General features: G+C 47.9%; 1 protein-coding gene and 1 non-coding gene across 2 annotated transcripts in view; both read right to left on the minus strand.

Moving 5' to 3' along the window:
* Positions 1-26,344, minus strand: part of CHD8 (chromodomain helicase DNA binding protein 8) — a 911,220-nt gene that overhangs the window by 429,141 nt on the left and 455,735 nt on the right. Inside the window, exons 18-19 of the mRNA XM_086919771.1 lie at positions 19,593-19,760; positions 18,797-18,979 (exon numbers count right to left, since the gene is read on the minus strand). Coding sequence (XP_086775897.1) covers positions 18,797-18,979; positions 19,593-19,760 — 351 coding nt within the window. The remainder of the gene's footprint in view (positions 1-18,796; positions 18,980-19,592; positions 19,761-26,344) is intronic.
* LOC147715153 (small nucleolar RNA U6-53/MBII-28) lies at positions 19,116-19,223 on the minus strand. The gene has a single exon (XR_015296212.1). It is a non-coding gene; the product is annotated as a small nucleolar RNA U6-53/MBII-28 (small nucleolar RNA).

Raw genomic sequence — 26,344 nt, forward strand, 5'->3', positions numbered from 1 at the left:
GGCATGCTTCATGCTCTATTGGTTACATTTATGCTACTTTTATACATATGTAAAGGGTTTGGGGTTTCTAGAACCATTCCCTGTTCATTCCAAATAACAGAAAGGGGAATGAAAGTAAAACTTACTTACCATCATGGGTAGCTTGTTTAATTCATAAACACTAGAACATCTCAGTTTATAGGCAGGATCACACATCACTAACTAAATCACTGAGCCTCTTCAAAATGTCTTTGTCTTACATTAAACTGTTATTTTTTTCCAATATTAACAAAAAAAAAAATAACCCAGTATTTGTAAAGCGCAAACAAATCACCCCTAAGGCTCCCAAGGCATTGAGGGCTGTCGGGGAGATTAAGCGAGCTATTCCCCAGAATCACATGGTGCTGGGCCCAGCTGCCGCTAGGGATCAAACCGTAAGCCAAGTGATACAGTGCTGCACCGCACCTCCCCCTAAATTAGTATACAAACTGGCTTTAAAAGCACATAAGTTATTGATTACTATAATTCATGTCTTTAAAATGGATAAATACAAAGAGAGGTAAGTGGTTAGGTAAAACACGCACATTTAAGGAATTGGGCTTTGCTACTTTTAAGGTCGCTAGGTTACTCTGAAATAGCACTGAGGGATCATTCATTACAGTCATTAAGTAAGAATATGGATCTTAATCACGAAGGGCTTTTTTTAAATTTTGGTAGATAGTGTTCGTATAGTCAACATGGCAGAGTTATTTACAACTGCCAAGGCGGCCATAAGTCAGCCCCAGATACCCAGGGCACTGTGACCGCGGCAGGCCCCTAAGGGCTGCAGCACTTATTGTGCCACCCTTAGAGGCCTTGAACTTTTTTTGAGTGTGGCATAGGCAGCTGTGTTGTGACTTGGCTTTTATTAACCAGTCGTCTTAGTTCGGGAAGACGTGAATGTGTTGTCTTCTTAAATGAGCTTCTACTAATGCTAGCCACTTTCAAATACTCTTGGTGCTGTGGTAACCCCAAATGGGAGGACCTTGAATTGGTAGTGTTGACCGTCCACCACAAACCTGAAATATTTCTTGTGAGCGGGGTGAATGGGAATGTGAAAATAGGCGTCCTTTATATCTAGAGTGGAAAGAAAGTCGCCTTGCTGAAGCAATGGAAGAACCTGTTGTAGGGTGACCATGTATAAGTGATCTGATTAAATGTAGAGGTTTAGCTGTCTGAGGTCCAGTATGGGCCTGAGAGAGCCATCCTTCTTGGGAATTAAAAAGTATAGGGAGAACACTCCTGTTCCTTAGTGAGGCAAGGAGACTGGTTCTATTGCACGCTTATCTAAGAGAGAGAGGATCTCTTGTTATAACAGGGTGAGGTGTTCTGGTGACACTGCCCGCTCTCAGGGAAGGATTGTTGGTGGAGTGCCTATAAGTTCCAGGCAAAAACCATTTTGGATCATTTGTATTACCCACTTGTCTGAGTTCATGGAATTCCAGACAGGTAGGAACTGTGAGAGACGTCCCCTGACGGGAGTGGAATGGTCAGGGGGTAGTGGGGGAAAGTCACTGTTAGTTGGCAGGGGAAGTGCGGGTGGATTTGCCTCTACCTCTGCCCTTGTTATTGTTCCCCCTGTAACCTCCGCGGAAATAGGCTCTGGAGAGACTAGGTAATTCCCTTTATAAGAAGAGGAGGGATTCTCTGATGAAATTATTTTTGAGCCACCCATGTAGAAGGAGCAACAAAAGGAGCCCCTGCTAGAAGGTAATTGTAGGACTCCCATGGATTTCGCAGTGTCAGTATCTTTCTTCATTTTTTCTACTGAAGTATCCTTGTTGGCCCGAAAAGATGTTTATAGAAGGGCTGATTAAGTATTGAGGATCGTACCTCCTGCTTGAATCCAGAGATTCGAAGCCAAGCATGTCTTCTGAGGACTATGCCAGTGTTAATAGCACACAAAGCTGTGTCTGCAGCATTTAGGGTGCATTTTATGGAAGTGTTTGTGATAAGCTTCCCTTCCTGAATGAGGGGTTTAGCTTTGGCCTGATGTTCATCTGGCAAATGCTGTAGAGTTTTTTCTAGTTCATCATAAAGTGCTCTGTCGTGACGTGCCAATAAGGCTTGCGCATTGGCAATACGCCATGAGTTGGCAGCCTGGGAAGCTACCCTTTTGCCCGATGCATCAATAGGCTGTGACTCATTATCAGGAGAAGGAGCATCACCAGTTGTTTGAGAGTTAGCTCTCTTGCGGGCTTCTTATGTATACAAGGAGCGAAGAAGCAGCTTTGTATTTTTTATCTACCTGAGGTGTCAATATTCGGGCTCTAACTGGATCCTTGAATACCTCATTTGTATGTTTTAACATGCCCTTTAACATTGGTAGAGTGTTGGTAGACCTGTGGGAATGTGTAAACGTTTCGACAAGGAAATCCTCTTCTAGAGGGTCACTATGTAGTTCCACCCGTGATATTGGGCAGCCCTGTTGATGAGTTGTGCAAGCCAATATTGTCATCAGGTGGGGAAGGTCTAGAGGGATAAAGATCTGTCTGCTTCATTAGGTATATCTGGATCCTTATCGTAATCATCCCATGGGTCAGTGTCATGTGCTAAGTCTGTGTCTTGTGGGATGTGATGATCATCGTCCCCAATGGCGTCCCCATCTCCATCCCCATCATCGAAATTGCCATCCTGTGAGTCTGATAACATTGAAGGTGGTGAGTTTGATGGTGTGATGTTTGGAATAGGACGAGGAGATGGAGGTATATAAGGGGGAAAAGGGCAACTACCCATGTCTATTTATTGCTTAAGAGGTATAGGGGCCTCTTGTGGGAGAGGTCTGACTTCAGTTGTTTGGGAAGAGTAGCCATTAGGTGTTCAGTTTTGGGATCAATACGGAGCTGGTTGTTCAGATGGAAGTTCTTTGGAAGGAGTCTCTGTCCCTTATGGAGTAGATTTCGGCAACGAAGATTTTGGTTCGGTGTCTCTGGGTGCGGAGTATTTGGGAACCAGTTCTTTAGTTTTAGTCAGTTCAGGCTGTGTAGTTTTGGGAGTGGTTTGTTTCGGCCCTGAACCTATCAGCGCAGAGATTGTCGGCTCCTAGCTTTTAGGTGTGGAGCTTTTTGGCTCCGAAGATTTCGAGTTGGACGACTTCGGTTCTTGCTTCTTTGGCTTGGAGGGTTTCCGGTCCGAGGCGGTTGGCACCGTAGATGTCCTTGGTATCGACGACATGGGAGGAGTCCTGTGTTTGTCCTTATGTTTCGGTGTTGGTTCGGCACTGGACTGGGGTTGGCCAAGCCAGAGCCGGAAGGTTTGTGTTTCGTAGCCGGGCCTGTGGGCGGGGCATCAAAATTTTGCGCAGTGTTGACCAGAGCCCGAGGGCGCAAATGGAGCGTTTCCCTTAGGTTGAGTGAGCAACTGGGGGTCTATACTCACGGTCTGTTGAGCCGGAGTGACAATGAGGTCTTCTTCCATGTCACAGTCCGCTTCGGTCACGGAGACCAGTTCTTCTTCGTCGGCTTCTGCGGCAGAACTGTGTTGTGTTTCGTTGCTGAAGATGTCTGGTACCGAGCCGCTGCCGCGTTGCATATCGTGACGTCGAGCCCGACGATTACGGACGGTCTTTTTCGATCGGAATGATCGACACGCTTTGCAGAGGATTCTTCGTGTTCCGTGGAGAGATATGGGTTGCAGACATTGTGCAGGTCGAATGCGTGGAAATTTAGAACGACACCAGGGACATAGTTTGATCGATGTCCGTTCCATCGACTGCTGCCGTGGTTGGCCCGGGTAGGCCCGACGGCCTGCCTCTAAGTTTCTCGATCCACGGTTTCACAGTTTGGACGATACACGAAGAATGGGAAAGCGCATCGAAGACAATACCGTTGAGGGTAGAGGATTGCCCATTGAAGGGGTTTGAGAACGATACTGAAGCAGAGTGCACCAATAAACATCCGTACCCGATGGCGGAAAAAAACGATCTAAGGATGGAATCGATTCCCATGCACACTATCACCGAAAGGAGTCATCGACTACCACGTGACTACAAATACTTCTTCTAACAAAAACAAAGTGCAAACATCCGAGCCCAACACCAGATGGCGATCTATGCTAACGCATATGATCTACAACTCATATGCCTCGAACACTGATTTTCTCCCATAGGATTACATTGACTGTTTTTATGGAAAAAGTACTAAGTGTGGAGTTGAAAATTGTATGAAAACCTGACTTTCCTTTTATCCAGGAAATGTCACAGTATGATATCTAGGCATATCACACAGAGTAGAAAAAGTAATCATGAAACAGTAATTACAACTGTGTGAGAAAGTGGCTCTATATATACTGGACCAGAATAAGGTACAGTGTGTATAGAGTCCACAAACCCCAGAGGTATCACAGAGGTTAAAGCCAGGTGTGACTTACTCTCTAAAGTGGTAGCTTGGTCAAGCAGTAAGGCAGTACCAGAGGACAGTGTAAAGCATTTGTTGTACACACTCAGTCTGCAAAAGGTTTCACACACTCAAAGACCGAATGCCAGGCCAATTGTTTTTATATCAAAAGATATAGTTGTTTTATTTCTAGAACCAACAGGTATCAACATGTACGGTTCTCAATATGAGAGGTCTCAGATGAGTACTTTGAAGGAAGGCAATTAACTTTGTAAATACAATAGGTACAGGGGTTGCAGTAGGCAACACAAATCTATACACAATTTAGCATTGAGCTCAATGGATTTCCTTATATAAACACAGTTGACTACTTTGTAGATTACTTTGCTAATTCCAGGACTGGCTCCCAGGTTCAGTCCTGGGGTCGAAGCTGAAAACAGTTTTGAAAAAACGTTTTAAGTATTGTAGTGATTTTTCAGGAATAAAAAGCTATTTTTAAAGTTCACACTTAAAAACTTTTCAACAGAAATCTGGCAATATTATCCAATGGGAGAAAATTCAGGTTGCAGGTAAAGTACGGTCTCGTTACTTTTGTAATCCAGTACTGGGCTTCTGAGGCCAGCACTGGGGTCTGAACTCAAAACAGGTAAGTAATTATGTTTCAGTATTTCGTATGATTTTTAAAGAATATTTCTAGTTTCCAAAAGTAGACACTTAAAAGAAATTTCATAGAAAAGCAGACAATGGGTTCCTATGGAGAAAATATAAGTTACTAGTAAACCCGCTAGGAATTACTTTTGCAGTTCAGTACTGGGCTACAGGGTACAGTACTGGCTCCTCTCCTGATCACAGGTAAGTATTTCAGAATTCGGATGATTTTATATGAATATTTTATGTTTTCAAAAGTAGACAGAAGATTTTTCGCGTCAAACCAGTCAATGGCAGGTAAGTGAGCTACCGGTTTCCTGGCGAGTATTCGACTGGTGAAGTTGTGGTTATGGGCATAGACTCAATGGCCCCCCAGTGTCCGGTAAGTACAGTTGGTTCACCCTCTGCGGTGTAGGGGCGGCCGGGTGCAGAGGTAGTTAGGCCCAATGATATCCAATAGGGGACAGGGGGTCTCCGGTTGGTGGTTGCTGGTTAGCAGGCCACGGGGCTGTGGGAGCTGGGCTCCTGGGCACTTGCTTAGGACAAAGGGGGAAGCAGGATAGGACAAAGGTGGCACAGCCAGCGGTACTCTGGCGGCTGGGTGCAGGGTGCTTTTGAGCTGTCGGGCGCTCAATGTTATCCAATGGAAAAGGTAAAAGGGGAACTAAGGCTGCAGGCTCGGGGGCGGAGACTCTCCAGGGGCGACGAGCACGTCGAAAGGTAATTTGGGGTCTTGGAGCACAGGTAGGTACCCCAAAGGGAGGCACAGGGGGCTGTAGGACGCCGGGTACAGGGGTGCCTTTGGGTGTCGAAAAAGCTTACCCTCAGCTGGTCGCGGTTGGGGGGGGGGGCCCTGGTTCTGAGTCTGCAGGCATCGTCTCGAGGAGGGTTTTTGGGCACTGGACTTTGGGTCCCAGTCGCCAGGGGGACGTCCTTGTGGTCTTGGATCACTCTGGCACGGGCCGGGCTTGGCGGGTGCAGAGTGGGCTGGGCTGGGCTGGTCTGGAGCTTCCTGGCTGGCACCAGGGGGGTTGTTGCAGCAGAGTCTCTACTGATGGGAGTCCCAGTCTTTAAGAGGATCAAGGCAGGCAGGTCCTCTGGGTGTCCCAAGGTTGCTGTCCGCAGGAGTCGCCAGGATTTAGGCAGGAGCAGGTTCCAGAATCGACAGGCCGGTGGGCTGGGGCCATGTCAGTAGGTGTCATCCTGTTAGCAGCTGCTTGGCGGGTCTTCTTCTTGATCTTTTTTCTTTTTTTGGTATCGGGATCAGAGGAAGGAAGGTTCATGGAGCCCCTAAATACAGAATTTAGGGGCGCTACAGGTAGGGCAAGGGCAGGGACCAATAGGTCCCTGTCCTGGGGTGGGTACACCCCCTAGCCTGCTCCTCTCCTGTGGGAGGGGGGCCGGAGCCTAGCTGGGATTGGGCAGGGCTCCCCATCTTCAAGATGCCGGAGCCTGGGGTGGTGCTTCAGCTCGTCTCCCCTAAATGAGGTGTGAGGCTGGCACACCCCCCTTCCTGACGTAGTTTTTCCCGGCAGTCTTCCCGCCAGGTTGGAACTGGTGGGGGCCAGTTGCTGGGTACAGCAAATGGTCTGGAGAAGCTCCCCCTACCCATCCTGGGGGAGGAGACCTAGCACCTCGCCCAGGATGTGCATTGTTGCAGGCCCAGGAGAGCGGGGGCTCTCCACCCAGGGGTCCAGCAACATGTCTGCTGTGTGGCAGCCTCTGCAGCCACTCAGCCCAGACGTGTAAGTTAGGTTCTCAGGGGGCATCTCTAAGATGCCCTCTGGTGCATTTTACAATAAATCCCACACTGGCATCAGTGCAGGTTTAATGTGCTGAGAAGTTTGGTACTAAACTTGTCAGTCTTCAGTGTAGCCATTATGGTGCTGTGGAGTTCGTAAGGACAACCTCCCAGCACCATATACTCTTAATCGCATCACTGCACTTAGTGCCCAGGAATGGCCCTAAATAATATGTCCACCTCTCAGACTATTCCTATCTTTAATCTATTGACACAATCTTTCCAAGGCAGAAACATCTCTCCTCAGTAACGCATGGTCCTTTGTTCCCAATATACCAACCAATTTTCTTGACTTACACACGGAAATTCTAAGGTTTTTCCGTAGGATTAGATTAGAGGCTTTTTTCCAACTTAATCCCTCACCTATGACTATATCCAGGACCCCTTTTAGGCCACCATCCACTTTCTCACCTACAGTGGGCATGGTCCAGCCGGAGGTGATTGTATTTGAGAAAATGGTTACTAAGGATCTCACAATACTCAAGGAGACCAAGAAATTCATTCCATATAATTTATCCCTTGAAGAAAAGAAAGAAATTAGATCACTCAAATCCACGGAATCATTAATCATCAAGAGTGCAGATAAGGGACGTGGCATTGTTCTTCAAGATAGAGACATATACACTACTGAAATCCTTTAGGCAGCTCTCCAATACTGATCATTATATGAGACTCCCCACCAACCCCACTAAGGAACTACAGGGACTCATTTCCAAAATAACTGATGCTCTAGAGGTAGGGTTCATCAACCAGAAGGAATTTTTATTCCTCAATATCAAAGCACCAAGAATCCCGGTAATTTATACCCTGCCTAAGGTGCACAAAAATGCCAAAACTCCACCAGGAACACCCATAGTTTCCGGGTGTATCTCAATTCTTGAGCCTCTCGGACACTATGTCAATTTTTTCATTAAAGATTGTGTGCCAATAACCCAATGCTATGTGAGAGACAGTATGTCTATGGTTAAACTTATTGAAGATTATCCCTTTATTCCCTTTTATCCCTTCATTCATTCATTCATTTATTGAAGACAGGGATTTACTATGCACATTAGATGTAGACCAAACAGAAAATCAAAACCAGGATTGGACAACACCGGAGTTGGGTTTGATGCAAAACCCCTAACGCCCCTTTGGTCGATCATTTCATGCAAGAAGGTCGTACTGAGAATGACTTCAAATGGACTGTCCTTAAAGATCTCAAACTACCCCAACGTGGAGGCGACATGGCTCTACTATTGAACAAAGAAGAACTGAGAATGATTATTTTAATGGACAGTATAAGAACTGGTTTGAACAGGAATGAAGATTGGACATCTCTCCTGTAAATACTCATGTGCCCAACTTTTTTCAATTGCAATTATATGCTGAATAATTTTTAATCTACTAAATACACCAAATTACCAATCCTAGTTATATCCAGCAAGGTTTTGGTAACTTTCTCTATGTTTTTACCAGCTAAGTCTCTTGTTCTGCTTCTATTACATTATGCCCGCCTAAATTCTTCAAATTGCTCCAATGACTCTACTATGTTAAAATTGTGGGGAACCAATATTGACGTATTCTAATTAACAAATGCAGCATTGGTTACTCTAAATCATAATCTTGGCTTTTCACTCACTCTAGTGCACCTCAATCGCATCAACCCCCTCTTTTCCCTACTCCCTTGCACTTCACAAAGATCACGTTCGACCCACCACTTTCCCTCACTCAAGATGGCCGCCGCCTACACGTACTATTTAAACCAAGGAGGTAGTCCCCTTTCGATTGCCATTGCAGCCATTGTGCTGAGAAGTGTGTGGACATTGTTCCACTCTCATCGAGGTAAGCCACGCTGTCCTGGAGCCCCCTTGCCAACCGCTTGGTTGACTCTAGCCTAGCCCTGACAGATTGTAATTTCTCCTTAGGCGATTGCACCTGTGGATAATACCGCTCGGATTAATTCCCACGGCTTCTAACCCCCCCCGATGTTCCTTCCCCGTTCAGCCCAACATTGCACCACCTAACATAGGTAAGCTGCTCCGTCCTGCAGGCTCCCAGCCTGACAGAAAATCTCCGCCCAGCCTTAACCTCTCCTTAATTTCTCGCAGGCCAATTTTTATCGCCGCATTGATTCCTTCTCGCGGCTCTACACATCGATGGTGGGATGAACATTGAGTGCGGTTAGGTGTTTAAGCCAGATTTGAGTGGTAGTGATCTTCGCAGGGGGTGAGATCAAGAGGAACTCTGTTTTAAGAGCATTGAGTTTGAGATGATTAGCGCCCAACCATGATTGGGTGCTTCTGATCGTTGAATTCAAGAGCATAATGTCTTTGGGCGATTGTAATTTGTGATAAAGTTGGGTGTCATCGGCGTACATGTGGAATTGAACATTGGATGCTTGTAGCAAGGTGGTGAGAGGTTCCATAACTAGGTTAAACAAAGTTGGGGATAGGGAGGATCCTTGTGGGACGCCTAGCGATACCGGTATTGGAGAAGACATCAAGTTGTTTCTCTTTAATTTCTGCGTTCTGTTGTGTAAAAAGGACGTGAACCACTTGAGCACAGTTCCAGATATACCCATTCTTGTGTTTAGGAGCTCGAGTAAGTTCTCATGTTTGACGGTGTCGAATGCAGAAGAGAGATCAAGAAGGATAAGGAGGCAGGTATCGTTTTGATCCAGGATTTGGAGGGCGTCGTCAATTATGTGAATCATAGCAGTTTCTGTACTGTGATCCGCTCTGAAGCCTGATTGATGAGGGTTGAGTAGATCAAACTGATTAATGTGTCTAGTCAATTGAGTTTGTGCGCATTTTTCCAGCAATTTGGCAAGAGTCGGAATATTGTTAATGGGACGGTAATTATTTAGATAAGAGGGGTCGGCTGTAGGTTTCTTTAGTAGAGGTGTGACTTGTCCAACTTTGAGGGAGTCGGGATGGTCCCTTGTTGGAGTGAGCTGTTGATACTTTTAGTCCAGAGTGGGAGGAGCGACGGGGTAAGGTCTTTGACAGCGTTGGCAGGAAGGGGGTCCGTGAGGTGGTTGGCTGGTTTCACAGTGCTGAGCAGTCTGCCAATTTCTTTTTCCGAGTAGGTGGCAAAGGATGACCATGTAGCATTGTTTTTTGGTTCAGTGGGTGCTGTGCAGAGGGGTTTAGGGGTAGAGACTTACGTCAATGAGGAGATCGTTCTTTATGTTGTCTGTTTTTTGGATAAAGAAAGAAGCGAAGTCTTCACAGGAGGGTGCTTCGCCCAGAGTGCTGAGTGGTTGGGGTTGTTCCTTGGATTGTGTTCTGATTAGCTCAAACAGCTTTCTCGGACGATTTTTGGCTTGGTCGAGCTGACGGCTGAAGAAATCTGATTTTGTGCGTTTTATTTTCCTGAAGTAGGCATTTCTCTTTTTCTTCAGCGTTTTTAAGTGCAGTGCGGAGGGAGCTGATCTCCAAGTGCGCTCTACCATTCGCATGGCCCGTCTATCGTCATTGAGACTCCCGTCGTACCAAGGATTGGACATTTTTGTGGATGCTCTTTTTAGCTGCATAGGTGCAGCTTCGTTAACTATGGAGGTCATAGCGTTGAGGTAGTGATCCGTCAAGGATTGGACATCCGTAACGCCAGTGGGAGGAAGTAATATATTGCAGCTGTTGGGGGGTAGAGAGTTTGGATTGAGTTTTTTCAGGTCCCTTTTCCAGACTTTGGGCTTGAAGGCTTGAGCCGGGTTAAATTTGACTTTTTCGTTGATGAAGAATGTGACAATGTGATGATCTGTCCAGTCACAGGGTTGGATAGATTCGAGTTGGATAGAGTCCTCTTTGGAGATGATAAGGTCGATGATAGAGCCTTTCTCGTGGGTCGGGCTGTTGCATATTTAGGTGAGGTCAAGGGCGTCGAGGAAGTTTTAAAGATTATTTACCACCGCGTCATTATGATCGTTCCAGTGAAGGTTGAAGTCAGCAAGGTATATTTGTGTGAGTTGTCGCCCTGAATTGGTTGTGATCCAATCCATGATTTGTTGCGAGAAGGTAAAGTTGTCACCTGGTGGGTGGTAGATGCTGTGTAGAGAGCATATCGGTTTGCCCTCACTGATAATATCGAGGCAAATGTATTCACAGGAGGTTAGGGAGGGAGAGGTTACTTTCAAGACAGAGAGGTTACTCCTGTGTATACATGCGATTCCCCCACCTTTTTGACCAACCCGGTCTAGTCTGGTGATGTGGTAGTTGGGGGGAACCAGTATGTCCAATATGGGTGTAGAAGATTCAGTTAGCCAGGTTTCAGTCATGATGATTAGGTCAAGGTCCAGTGATAAGATGAGATCAGCGATTGCAGAGGAGTGCCTAGAGGCCGATCTGCAGTTGAGGAGGGTGCATTTGAGACGGGGTGTGTCGAGGATGGAAGGGGGTTCTAGAGAGAGGGGGACTTTTCTCAGGTTACTAAGGATAGAAATTCTGTTGTTTTGCGTGGGGGGTCTAAGGGGATTTGGATGAATCGTTGGAATGGTGCGGAGTGTGGAGGGTATGTTGTTAAGGGGAGCTGGGTCGTAGGAGCGGAGGAGGGTAACTCGAATAGAGGGTAACTCGAATAGAGATAGAAGTCTGTTTTGCAGATATGCTGCTATTGCAGCAAGATGTAGTCTAATAGACGTATAGGCAAAGTTGCATCTTTGGAGGTGCAGTAAGTATCCTATGATGTGTTGAATAGACACATCTAGAGGATTAATATTGTTGTTGTGACAATACATTACAAATAGTTTCCACTTGGCTGGATAACATGCCCTAGCGGTTGGACGTCTAGCTTCTTTTATGACATTCATGCAGTCTGGAGGAAGGTTCAAATATCCAAGTTCTAGGATTTCAGGAGCCAGATCGCAAGGTTGAGCTGAGCTGGGTCCGGGGGTCTGATCTCTTCACTGCTCTGTGTTAAGAGGTGTGGAGATAGGTGTAATTTTTGGTGCTGTACTACCGACAGTTGTATCAGTGTGGTGTACCACGGCTGTCTGGCCCACGTTGGAGCAACTAGGATGAGGGTCAGAGAATGCTGCTGTAGTTTGCGTACTACTAGTGGCACGAGTGGTAGAGGTGGAAAAGTGTACGCAAATATGTTTGACCAGTTCATCCATATCGCATTGCCTTTGGACAGTGGGTGGGGATATCTGGCGGCGAAGCTTGGGCATTTGGCGCTTTCGTGGGTGGCAAATAGGTCTATCTGAGGTTGTCCCCACATCTGAAAGAATGGATGAATAACTTGCATATGAATTTCCCACTCGTGGGTCTGTTGTGTTTGACGACTTAACAGATCCGCTATGGTATTTTGTACTCCTGGAACATGCTGGGGTAGTAGGAATATGTTTTGAGGTATAGCCCACCGCCATATCTCCTATGCTAGTTGAGAAAGCTGCAGGGAGTGTGTGCCTCCCTGCTTCTGTATGTAATACATGGCTGTCATGTTGTCTGTGCGGACTAACAGCTTTGTTTGATACTTGCTTTTGGAAAAGCTTTTAGTGCTAGGAATATTGCTAGTTGCTCCAGATGATTGATGTGGATTAACTTTTGTTGTGGTGTCCACCTGCCATGCATGGTGTGTTGTAGAAGGTGGGCTACCCTGCCAGAGAGCGATGCGTCCGCAGTTAAGATGATCTAAGGAACTGGCTCTAGGAACGGTCGTCCCTCGGACAGGTTTTTGGTGTTCGAACACTGCAGAGAGCGATGAGTTTGACCGTCTACCAACACTAGGTCTGGTAATTGACCTTGAGCCTGGTTCCACTGACGTGATAAGCATTCTTGTAGCGGACGCATTTGAAGTCTTGCATGGGGCACTATAAAAATGCAAGAGGCCATCATCCCTATGAGTTGCATGAACACTTGCTGGAAGGGAGTGTTGTAGCTGAAACCTTGTTAGAAGAGTTTGTATGCTGGCTATCCTTGCTAGAGTGGGATAGGCAAGCGATTTTGAGGTGTTTATTGTGGCACCGAGGTACTGTTGTACTTTGGATGGTTGTAGATGAGACTTGGCGTGGTTTATTGTGAACCCCAAATCGTGAAGCAGTTGTATTGTGGCATGAGTGTGTTCCACGCATTGGTTGTATGAGCCTGCTTTTATGAGCGAGTCATCGAGGTACGGGAAGACATGGAAGTGTTGTCTTCGTAAATGTGCTGCCACTACTGCTAAGCACTTGGTGAATACTCTTGGTGCTGTTGTGACTCCGAATGGGAGTACTTTGAATTTGTAGTGCTGTCCGTCTGTTACAAATCTGAGATACTTCCTGTGAGCCTTGTGAATGCGGATGTGGAAGTATCTGTCCTTGAGATCTAAAGTAGCAAGGAAGTCGTTTTGCGACAGAAGCGGAAGGACTTGTTGTAGTGTGACCATGTGAAAATGGTCTGACTGTATGTATATGTTTAGCGGTCTGAGGTCTAGAATAGGCTTTAGAGAGCTGTCTTTTTTTGGAATCAGAAAGTATAGAGAGTAAACCCCTTTGTTTTGTTGGTGCAGAGGAACTAGTTCTATTGCACTTTTCTGTAGCAGGGATTCTACTTCTTGCTTTAACAGTGCTAGATGTTCTTGTGGCATTGGTTGTATGTTTGGGGGGTAGATGTTAGTTCTAGACAGTAACCTGATTGAATAATTTTTCGCACCCATCTGTCTGATGCGATGTTTGTCAAGGCAGGAAGGAATTGTCGCAGCCTTCCCCCCAAAGGAGTGGGGAAATGTTGAGGGGAATGTTGAGGGGGGGGGGGGGGGGGGGTGGGGGGGGGGGGGGGGGGGTCATTGGGTAGGGGTAGAGGCAGAGTGTGAGTTGTTGGTTTTGCCTCTGCCTTGGTTGTTGTTACCCTCTCTTTGGTAGCCCTTAGTAAATGTGGATTGGCTAGGGGTTTTGAAAGAGGTGGAGGGACCTTCGGAGGAGTAGCCTTTGTATGATGCGCGACGAAAAGAACGTCTGGGAAATTGCTGCTGCAAGGCTCCCATAGACTTTGCTGTATCTGTGTCTTTTTTTAATCTTTTCTAAAGAAACGTCAACATTTGGGCCAAATAAATGTATCTCATCAAATGGCTGATTAAGAATGGAGTTTTGTACCTCAGGTTTAAAACCTGAGATATGTAGCCAAGCATTAATACCAGGCATGCTGGTATTAATTGCTCTTGAGGCGGTATCTGCAGCATCTAGGGCACAGCGAATGGAAGTGTTGGTAATATTTTTACCTTCCTGTATAAGTTCATTGGCCTTATATTTGTATTTGTCAGGTAGATGCTGCATTATGGACTCTAGTTCATCATAATGAGCTCGGTCATATCTGGCCAGCAACGCTTGGGTGTTAGCAATGCGCCATATATTAGATGCTTGTGACCCTGTTCTTTTGCCTGAGGCGTCAAGTAGCTTGGATTCCTTGTCTGGTGGTGAGGATTCACCTGATGTCTGAGAATTAGCACGTTTACGTGCATTAGACACTACTAAAGAGTCTAATGGTGCTGGACCTTTTATATAGACTGGATCTGGAGGGGTAGCTTTATATTTTTTCTCAATTCGAGGATTGAGAGCCCTAGCCCTGACGGGGTCTTTAAAAACCTCTGTTGCATGTTTGATTACACCCTTATTCATTTGTAAAATGGCAGTAGACCTTTGAGTGTTCTCAAAAGTGTCTAGTAAGAAATCTTCCTCCACCGCATCTGTGTGTAAGTCCACCCCATGATATTGGGCAGCACTTTGGACTAGTAGATTAAAACCTATAGTGTCCTCTGGTGGGGATGGTCTAGAAGGGTATATGTCGTCTTGTGAGACATAAGGCACATCAGGGGTGTTGTAATCATCCCATGGATTAGGTGACTAAGGGGGACTATTGGTCCCTGCTGGGTCATGTGCACCTCCATCTGTGTCATCAGAGTCTGTGTCTACATCCTCTTGTGGATTAGGGTATGGTGTAGGTGAATGGTGAGGTGGAGTTGGAGTTGGTGTAGGAGGAGGAACAGTATGGGGAGGTGGAGGAGATGGCACCCTTAATGTAGAGGTTCTCTTCTTTCGAGGAGGAGGTGGTGCTGGCGCATCAAGTGGTCTCTTTTTGGAACTGAGAGTCAATTGACCAGTTTTAGGATCCTTGACAAGAGTTTTTTGGTTAGGATCAGGTGTGAAAAGTTCCTCTGCACAGGGCAAATCCTTCGGTGTCGAGGTTTTCGGCTCCGTAGGGTTTTTTTCGGCAGCGAGTCGGTAGCTGATTTCAGTTAAGAAGTGTGCCCTTTTGACGTGTCCTTTGCCGGAACCGGTTTCTTCGGTTCCGGGTGTTTTTTCGGTTCCGAAGGCTGTGAATCTGGATCTTTAGGCGCTTTTTTAGTTGGCTCCGAATGCGGTTTCGGTATCGATGAGCCACTGCCATTCTTCGGCGCCATGTGCTTAGGTGTCGGAGCAACGGTCGGCGTGGTTGATGAAGATGGCTTTTTCTTCAGTGTAGGATCGACTCCGTGGATAGGCTGGCTCGAGCCCGAGCTGCCTGAAGGCTTAATGGGCTTCTTTGCCGGGCCCGAAGGCGGGGCGTTAGAAGCAGTCTCTCAGTGTGCACCGTGCCCGAAGGTGAGGGTGTGCCCGAAGCCTTTTTAGAGGGTGTCGAGGAAGGTTGGGGGTCGACGATGTTACTTACGACCCGTTGAGCTGGTGTGACTTCCTCGACGTGGGAGTCTTTGGAGTCTGAGGAGCTGGTACTCTCTTCGGCGTGCTGGTGTTCTGGCACGTCAACGCCCTCTTCGAAGATGTCGTCGGGGATCGAAGCTGATAAGCGAGCTATTGTTCTTCGAGCTCGTAGGTCCCGGATAGTCTTCATGGAGCGGAAGGAGGCACAAGCGTAACAGTCTTTGGCCTCGTGTTCTGGTGAGAGGCAAAGGTTGCACACCTCATGTAGGTCGGTGTGGGGAAACTTCGACCCACATCGAGGACACTTCTTGAATGGCGTCCTTTCCATAAGCCAGAAAGAAAGGCCTAGGTTGGCCCGAAGGACTTCGTTGATGACCGAATGGAAGACTTCGAAGTGGTGAAGAATTGCATCGATGTTGAGCGCGATCGTAACAATACCGTCAAACTGGGTGAGGATTGCACGCCGATGGAAATTCGGTTCCTAACCGGAGCGCAGGAAACACATCCGAGCCAGATGGCGGAAAAAAACAATCTGGGGATGGAGCCGATGCTCATGCGCAATGTGGTCCAAAGGAGTAGTCCTAACAACAAAAGAACCGGGGGTCTATAACGGAGCTTCAAGTACTCCGAACTGCTGCAAAATTCCTACATAAGTGAGTTAGGCGCTAATAGAGCTATACAAGTCTCTATATCAGAATGTGTGCCAGGACAAACCTGTCGAAGGACCTACTGAGATTGTTGGTAAGACCCGTACAGAGATGTGTTGGATTCCCATTAAATAGGTGTGTAGATCTAGTGTTCTCATTTGGTCATCCAAAAATGGGGTGGTATGTCTCTTGATCAATGAGACCCATCCATCGCCCTTACTCAATTGGGTCGCACCATCAATCGCTAAGGTACCCATGAACAAATGATAAAGATGGGATCGAGTGCAGTGCAAAAATCAAAAGATGTGCGAGTTAAAAACAAGGGGTAAAAGGATCAATAGGCGAAAAACTCTAATGTAATTTGTCCTTTCCCTCAAACAAACAAGAACAATGCAGAGGAAGCAGTCTAAACATATAACTGCATTTACAAGGCCAACATGTTTCAGCCGGTAGGGACAAGATCCCATGGCTTTCTTCAGGGCCAGAGTTCTAAGCATTAGCTACTGCATACATAAAGTGAACGTAACGACAATCTGTAAAGGATATACATAAATAGTCCAAAATTGTGTTCCTCTGTACCAAACGGTGTCTCTTACATCTGAATAGTACAGGGAGTGTACCTCACCTCTCCTGGAACCCAGCTCAGGAAAAAGGAGGGCCCGCTCTGTCCGGCGTTGTCTCATTGCAGGACCCGAGCTTCGTGACTTCCAGAGAACTTTTCAGGACAACAAACTGCAAACATCCGGGCCCAACACTATGCACAGTGTGCAATCTGCAGCTCATATGCTTCGAACATAAAATTACAACTAAGAAATATTTTTTATACAAACAATTGGTCTGAGTTCAGTCTTTGAGCTTGTGACATTTCTTGCCCGAGTGTGTTCAATAAATGCTTAACACTACACTATTACTGCTCACCTATACTACCACAAATTATCTACTTTTACCTCAGTAAGCCTTTGGGGACCCACTGGATTCTGGGCACACTATAACTTACTTTGGTATAGTATATACAGAACCAGCTTCCTATACTTTTGTAGTGCAAAAAGTTGTCAGCATAACCTGGTTTTCTGTACCTATAACTTTAAGTGTACTATTTATTTACCTGCTGTTCTTTTTATGAGGTAAAGCATTGACTGGACGTTATCGAATGGACTGGACTGGATGTTATAAGTGTTATCTATTTGTCTTAGCGTCTTTAAGACCCTCCACATCCTAGAGCAAGTCCCGACGATTCACTCTCGCTACCCTATTAATCAAGTACTTAAAGGGAGTCTCTTGGCTATCTCATTCAGAGTGCACCAACATACTAGCCCAGGAACATCAGTAGTAAATAGTGACCTCTGCCTGATGGAAGAGTTCTGCAAAAGGCATAATACGGTCATGTAGAATCTGAATTCCTAGCCTTTAGCCTGTCTGAGAACAAAGCTGGACGGCCCAACTGTGCTAGCATTGGAGAATGAAGTGCCTAAAAAGAATACATTGGTTATTCACTTACAGTGCAATAGTTCTGGTTTTCTTGGGACATTAGAGGAAAGGACAACATCCGGAAAAATTTCCCGACCCCCCAAGAGAAGGTCTCAAACGTGAATTTATGAAAATTACAAAGCTGGAGAACTATGCGACCTTCGAGGTAGCTCTGTCAAAAACATTAGCCAGTAGGACCATACCCCTTTGAATAATAAAGATGAAATACAATAATGGCATGAACACACACATTTTCATGTAGCAGAATACGATGGATGGCTGTTAGTATTTAATTTTAGTGGAGGATCAAATATGATTTTAATCTATAAAAGCTTTAGTCACACCCTCACACAAAGGAGGCAAACATAACAACAATGTAAAATTCATGGAGAACGGCTGCTAAGAAGAGGAAGGAAGAAAGATCTGGGGACCCTACTGCCATTATAGACACATGTAACAGGAACGGACTACTGTTTCTATGCCACATGGTAAGTATCTCAAACAGTATTGTAACTTTCTCAAGATACAAATGAACATACTGCAATCAGTAGAACTCTTCCAGGTAAAGATCAGGTATTTTTAATTTTGAAATAAGAAAAATTACTTAAATAGATTAGAGTATAAAATAGAGCCAGGACCTGGGAGAGAGAAAACATCAATATCTCCCAAAACCTTAATCCAATCTGGTCACTAGGAGAATGTACTGCCCACCTCTGCTGTTACTACCTCCCTCATTCTTCAGATGCCAAAAAAGCAACCACCGCCATTTCCGCGCCTGTACTGCTAGTCCCTCAACAATATGAGGCATTACAAGGTGGCCATACTTGCATCAAGGAATGCAGTTTTAGAGCAAAGCCACAAGTACAATAAACACAAGGTGAGATGTGAGAGGTCTGGTAGTTTATCCTTAATCTTTTCCATGAAGTTCTGAAAATTCACAGGGAGCAAAAGAGTGGTAGAGGGAGAACCTGCATCTTGATACTCACCAACACATGTCCCTTCACTAGCAGTGAGCGTTGATTAATGGATTTCTCAGAAATCTCTCAATCCCCAAAAGAGATGGAAGCATTTTTGTAAATGGGCCACTCATACCTACATCATTCCATTATTTTAATGCTATTCTGAAAACAAGCTTTACAATGTAGAAAATGCCTAATAATAATAAACTAGACAGCAAATACAAATAAAGTAGGTCACTAAATCAGAATAAACTGATCCTTTGTCAGCGTCTATTAGTGCTGAATAAAATTACCATTCCTTCTAATGTTGCATTTATAGCACACCCCACCTTAGCAAATGTAGATCCCTTGCCCTCCGACTCAATGGTGATTGTTGTGGCACGACGTTGGAGGATCTGGTCTATGTCCTCCTCACAGAACTTCGAGCTCTCGTCATCTTCATCCATTATTGCAGCATATGCACCTTTCCGCAGAAGATCCTCAATCTCTTTCTTGGTAAATTGCTGTATTTGCTAGAAGACCAAGGGAAAGGCAGTATAGAAAAAGTGCATTAGTGCAGGACACCAAAGAGATTTAGCAATAGTCAACACCACTTTTTCACCCTTCAGCTCCTTATGCTCACATGAAATTTGTATGTGCGTGTGCCTCAGGTCTCGAAGCAATCCGAGACGAGAAAACTGAACTCACTCACATCCAGGAGCAGTGTTTGACAACTGCCTGATGTGTCAGTATTAGCATGGAAATTCATCATAGACCAACGCACAAAAGGGAGAGCTTGGAAACTGAATGGAGAGGTCAGCCTCTCGTAAGGGTGTACAAACAGAATAGGTGGCGAAGAATACAATTCATACATTAGTCTGGATACCCTCATCTCTTCCTAAACTAATATCTACCCTAGTTGGGAAATTTTACAGCTGGATTTAGAATGGCGATATGGGCAGGTCTACCATCTGACAAAATATGTTTAAGTTCTAAACACTGCTTTCATTACTTAACAACTCCTAAACTGTGCCTTGTTCCCATATCTCACTCAGTTTTACATGAATCCAAAAGTTAAAGCTTGGTTCTCTCCTTCCTGTCTATCAGACCCCTATATCGGTCTCCTTTCCCACTCCCTATACTCACCCCGGTGAGGTGGCACTCCCGGCCACTCATGGACTGCAGAACAGCTTTGTCCAACCCTAACTTCAGACTGGCCTTGTCAAACATCTCGCGCTCATACGAGTTTCGTGTCACAAGGCGGTAAACCTTTACCGCTTTGCTCTGCCCTATCCGATGACAGCGGGCTTGGGCCTAAATAGGAAAAAAGAGATAAAAAAGATTAAACATTGACTTAGTCACAAATTCCATAACGGGATCAATCGATAGACATATTGAACACAGAACTGGATCATGTAATCTCATTCAAAATGTTGAGCTACAAAGAAATACTGCTCAAAGTATAATTAGACAAAGTATGCTAGTCTTTAACTGTAGTAGATTATTAAGAAAAGCAAAGGCTGAATGTTCCACCCTCTAGAAAATTATGTTAAAGATAAGCACCATTCAAGTTTTGGTGCTTACCATTCAAGTTTACTTTAAAGCAACATCTACTGAATCATTTCTCTGCAAAATTCACCAGGCTTTGTTCTATAGATTAAGGTTGCTCACACTGTCAGTACACAAAGGTCAAAAGAATAACAGCCTCTGCCTTGTCAACTAAAATATTCTGTTATTAGATGGGTGAGCGTTGAGAGCCTAAGGTAGGCATAGCAGCGAATGACACAAAATAATGCAGTGGCAAGTTGACAAATGGTACTGCTTAAGGCAGTAAGTGGTCTCCAGAGTGCAAGTCTTCTGTGTTGTCTAAATATTTTATGCTGCAGCCCAGACCCATTTTTGTCAATCATCTGTAAGCTATGGCAGAAAAAAAACATATACAAACCCAATTTTAGTGGCACTTGCAAAAGAGGCCAATACACAACATCTAGAAGAGGGAGGAGATATTTGGGCAAGATCATAAATAGCACAGGAATGCCTGTAACAGAACATGCCATGCTGACAGCACAGGATGCTCCCACTACACTTAGAATTAAATGCCATCCCACCTTAGATTAAAACAAAGAAAATAGCACTTTACAGCACTGAATAATCATGTTAGGATTAGAAGATGTAAAAAGTGCAAACGCGCAAGTTACTTACCTTCGGTAACGATATATCTGTAAGAAACAGTAGTATTAGATTACTTACCTTAGAATACCCCCAGGCGTCAGAGTGAATCCGGAAACTTTTGCGTAGCAGTACCCTTGCGCGTTGGTAGGCATCGTCTGCGGCTACGCGTCCGTCGTGGGCGCCGGGATGACCTCGCCGGAGTACTTAGATGCCACCCTAGCTCGCTGACGTCAGTTCTTATACGCAGCTTTTTCCGCACCAGAAACGCAGAGCCATGATAAAACACTGGTGCCATGAAACTAGGGCCCTTAAAGGGGATGACCTTATTCCTAGATATCGGTTCGCAGAACGGGGAGGATGAGTGGGGCGGTAAGAAATCTAATACTAACTACTGTTTCTTACAGATATATTGTTACTGAAGGTAAGTAACTTGTGCATCTGAAAGAAACAGGTTAGAAACAGGTTAGTATTAGATTCCTTACCTTAGAATAGATACCCCAGCAATACCAACCCCGGTGGTGGGTCTGCGAACCAATGATCACACCAGAAAGTCCTGGAGAACGGAACGGCCGAAAAAGCCATCTCTCCGGACTTGGCTGTCCAGGCAGTAGTGTCTCCCCGGCCGAGGGCAGTAGTACCCACCGTGGCCCGTGTGGAATGAGCACGAAGCCCCACAGGAGGCTCTTTTCGAGCCAAAGAGTAACAAGCCTTGATGCACAAGACGACCCATCGAGAAATGGTTGGTTTGTGCACCGCCCGTCCCTTCTTAGCGCCCACGTAACCAACAAAGAGTTGGTCATCCACCCAGAACTGGCGTGTGCGATCCAGATAGGAGAGCGCACGTTTTGGGTCCAGACGGTGGAGCCTCTCTTCCTCTTTTGAGGGATGCGGAGGCGGGAAGAAGGTGGGCAACGTGATGGACTGCCCGATGTGGAAGGCTGTGACTACCTTGGGCAGGAAATAGGGTCGCGTCCGCAACACAACTTTGTCCGGAAAGGAGGCTTAGAAGTAAGGGCCTGGAGCTCACTCACTCTCCTGGCAGAGGTGATGGCAACCAGGAAAGCGGTCTTCAGAGTAAGGAGGCGAAGAGGACAGTTATGAAGTGGCTCAAAGGGAGCGCACATCAGAAAAGTTAGAACACGGTTCAAGTCCCACTGAGGCATCACGAAAGGAACTGGAGGAAACATCAATGATGCCCTTCAAAAACCTATTTACAACCGGGGACTTTAACAAGGAGGGCTGATCAGGTAGCATTAAGAAGGCGGAAATGGCCAAGAGGTAGCCCTTCAGAGTGCCCAGAGCAGAGCCCTGCTGGGCAAGAGCAAGAAGAAAGAGGAGAACCTCCAAAAGAGGGGCACAAAGGAGATCCACAGCCTTTGCTGTGCATCATGCCACAAATTTCTTCCACCTGCAGGCGTATACCGATTTTGTGGAGGGACGCCTGGCTGCCAGAATGACATTACAGACTTCAGGAGGCAAGTCAAATGGCCTCAACTGCTGCCGCTCAATCTCCACGCGTGTAAGTGGAGACTGGAGAGGTTCAGGTGGAGGACCGTCGCCTGCTGCTGCGACAGAAGGTCATCCTGAAGGGGAAGACGAATCGGGGGATCGACAGACATGCTGAGTAGCTTGGGATACCAGAACCTCCATGCCCAATCCAGAGCCACAAGGATGACTTGGGCCCGGTCGCGCCTGATCTTCAGCACTCTCGGCAGAAGTGGTATAGGTGGAGAGGCGTATAACAGACCGCAACTCCACTCGCGACGAAAAGCGGCTCCGAGCGAGTGCCGCCTTGGAAATTCCAACGCGCAGAACTGATGACATTGCGCGTTCTCTTCTGTGGCGAATAGATCTAACCAAGGCTCTCCCCACTGCTGAAAGAGGCCTTGCGCCACGTCAGAGTTCAGACGACATTCGTGATCCATCGTGCACCGACAGCTGAGTTTGTCCGCCCTAGCGTTCAGGGAACCTGCCAGGTGTTGAACCACCAGGGTCACGCCCCGATGGTCCAGCCACTGCCAGAGGAGCATAGCCTCCTGGCATAGGGTCCACGACCCCACCCGCCCTGTTTGTTGCAGTACCACATGGCGGTGTTGTCATGAAAACCAGCACTGCACTCCCCCGGACAGAGGGGAGGAATGCCTTCAGTGCAAGCCGGATCGCCCGCAGCTCCAGAAGGTTGATATGGAGTCGGGACTCCGCCGGAGACCAGAGGCCTCTGATCTCCGCCTCTCCCATGTGGCCTCCCCAGCCCTGGAGGGGCGCGTCAGTCACAACTACGTGCTCCGGTTGGGGTAGGGAGAGGTCTGCCGCTGACCCAATCGTGGTCCGTGAGCCACCATTGCAAATGTCTTGAAGTGCCCTCCGAAATCAAGACATGGTCGGACACTTTGCCCTGATGCTGGGCCCACTGAAACTTCAAGTCCCACTGCAGAGACTGCATCCGCCACCTGGCGTGATGCACCAGAAGGATGCAGGAGGCCATCAGCCCCAGAAGCCGCAGCGTCAACTTGACCGAGACTCAGAATAACGGCTGAAAGATCGGAATCAGAGCCTGAATATCCCGAACCCGCTGTTCGAGAGGATAAACCCGAAACTGCGCTGAGTCTAGAACCGCTCCGATGAAGAGGAGCTTCTGAGAGGGACACAGGTGTGACTTCAGCACATTGATGGAGAACCCCAGCAGGTGCAGGAGGTTGGCCGCAGTCTGGAGGTAGTTGACGACTGTCTGGGGCGAGCCCGCCTTCAACAACCAGTCGTCGAGGTAGGAGAAGACCAAAACCCCTAATGTGCGCAGATGAGCTGCGACCACCGCCATCACTTTCGTGAACACCCGTGGGGCGCTGGTAAGGCCGAAGGGGAGCACGGTAAACTGAAAATGCGTTGGCCTACCGTGAACCGCAGGTAGCGCCGGCAGGACGGGAATGTGGAAATAAGCGTCCTGCAAGTCCATCGCTACCATCCAGTCTCCCGGGTCCAGGGCAGCTAAGACCTGAGCAAGTGTCAGCATCTTGAACCTCTCTTTCTGGAGAAAGCCGTTAACGTTCCGCAGGTCCAAAGTAGGGCGTAGGCCCCCTTTGCCCTTCTTGGGAACCAGAAAGAAGTGGGAGTAACAACCACACCCTACTTCTGGCCCAGGAACGCGCTTGATGGCCCGCTTGGCCAAGAGGGCCGTAACTTCCTCTCGCAGAAGATTCAAGTGATCCCCAACATGCGGTGGTACTGCGGTGGCATGGCTGGAGGAGTCGCCTCGAAGGGGAGGGAGTAGCCCCTTCAGACGATTTGCAGCACCCACCTGTCCAATGTGATGTTGCACCAGTGGAGGAGGTGATGGCGAACCCTGCCCCCCAATGGCGTCACGTGGGCCTGAAAGCTCTGACTAGGAGGGCTTTGAGGTGGATGCTGCGGGGGTGGATTTGGACCTTCCTCGCCACTGTCCCCGGGCACCGCCACAGCGTTTACCACGTCCGCCACCGCGCTGGATGTTAGTCTGCTGCCCGTGGCTTGCAGGACGTGTGGCGGCGCCCCTTCCTTGGCCACGAAAGGAGCGAAAGGCAGCAGGCTGCTGGCGCGGGCCGACAGGTCCAAGGACTTGGCAGTAGCCCTGGAGTCCTTAAAGCGCTCAAGCGCACTGTCTGCCTTGTCGCCAAAAAGGCGAAGGCCATCAAACGGCATGTCCATAAGGGTGTTTTGGACATCAGCCGAAAAGTTGGCGGACCTCAGCCAGGCGTGGCGACGAATCGCCATAGTCGTTGCCATTGCTCTACCTAGCGAGTCCGTTGTATCTAGCCCACATCGGATGGAGCACCGTGCCGCATCTCAACCCTCCTCAAGGGATTGGGCGAGTTTAGTCCGGGCCTCCTCCGGACATTGTGGCAGCACGTCCGCGACAGTGTCCCACAGAGAGTGGGTATAACGGCCCAAGAGGCACGCGGTGTTAACGGAGCTGTCGGGAATGCGGTCTGGGAGTTGGAGGCCTGTATGACCGGGCTCTCGGGGGTGGGGTGGGTGGACATGAAGCAAGGGTCGTCCGGAGCCGGGTGGTGGCATCTGGCCACGTTCATATCTACAGGGGGACCTGTAGCGGGCCTGGACCAGGTGCCCAAAAGAACGTCAGGTAAGGTGTCATTAAACGGCAACAGAGGCTCCGAAGAGCTTGCTTGCGGTTTAATGACCTCAGTGAGGTTAGTCCTCACGGCCGCGACGGGGAGTACAAGCGATAAGGCCTTGGCCGCCCGCGTTAATACCACACAATAGGCAGCCCCCTCCTCCGAAGCCACGGTAGGAGGGGAGACAAAACTAGTGTCTGGCGAGGTGTCCAGACCACTGGCGTCGCCTAGCTCACCTGCCCAGTCCTGATAAGGCTAGCACTCACGTGCCAGAGGGTCCGCAGACCCCTCCCAATCCCCCTCGCCACTCATCTCCTGGTACTCGGGGTCAAATGATGGGGCCGGATAATAAAAGTAGAAATCTCCCTTCGGCGCCGGACCCAGATCGAGGGGAGGACCGGGGACGGCGTCGTCCTAGGACGGCGCTGGGGGCGACACCCTGGGGCCTCGGCCGGAGAGGTTGTGAGGTCGACCGGCGACGACCCGGAACCGGATCCGGCGGGGCCCTTCGGCGTAGGGACCAAAGTCGGAGCCTGCGCCGGGGCCGAAGCACCTAGCCCGCTTGGGCTCCCAGTCGGGGCCACTTGGCCCGAAGGCGCCGTGGAACCCGACGGAGGAGTGAGAGACCTCATGGCCGTGAGGATTGCCTCGATCTCCTCTGGCGTCGCGTGCTGCCTAGGGACCGGTGGGTATGGAGCAGGCTGCGACGCCTGGGGCTCAGCGGAGCCGCATGGGCGGTGTCTCCCAAACCCCTGGCGGCGTCGGGGTGGGGGGGGGGGGGTCGGGGGGGGAGAGTCGGAAGAGCGATGCCGCCTCTTTGACTTCTTGTGCCTCTTACCTGAGGACTTGGAGCTCGAGGAGTGGTGTCGATCCTCCGAGCCGTGATGACTCCGGCCCCGCGACCAGTCTCTCGACCTCCTTCCGGACCGGGGCCTCTAACGGCGCCGGGCCGACTGCGGGAGCTAGAGGCGCTTGCGGGACCGCTCCCGCCTAGCCTCAGACGTCAAGGCCGACTTGTCATCGTGGTCGGTCCCCAGGCAATGAAGACACCGGCGATGGGGGTCAGTAACCGACATCAGTCGGTTGCAGCCGACACAGGGTTTAAACCCGGGCATTCCTACCGGCACCGTCGGAGTCGTTCGACTTTGAAAAATGATAAAAAATGATCCAAAAAATGTGGTAAAAAAAGTGACTACGGGTACCACTGTTCCCGGATCAGCGCTTGCTGGCACGGAAAAAATAGGAACTGATGTCAGCGCGCGAGGGCGGCGTCTAAGTACTCCAGCAACATCATCCTGGCGCCCACGATGAGTGACCCGGAGCCGCAGATGACTCCTACCGACGCGCAAGTGTACTACTACGAAAAAGTTTCTGGATTCAGTCTGACGCCTGGGGGTATTCTAAGGTAAGGAATCTAATACTAACCTGCTTCTTTCAGATTAAGCCTACAGCTTCTAAAGCATAATGGCCAACACTTAAGAAACGCCCACAATGAGAACAGATTAAAAAATAAATTAAACCTAAATGGGCCTCAGACTTCATAAATAAAGGCAAAGAGCTTATTTTAACATGTGCAACAAACACTTGAAAACGCTATCTTGGGTTAAAGAGACAACT

The sequence above is a fragment of the Lissotriton vulgaris genome, chromosome 5, assembly GCF_964263255.1.
Source record: "Lissotriton vulgaris chromosome 5, aLisVul1.2, whole genome shotgun sequence".
In the NCBI taxonomy this organism is placed as follows: domain Eukaryota; kingdom Metazoa; phylum Chordata; class Amphibia; order Caudata; family Salamandridae; genus Lissotriton; species Lissotriton vulgaris.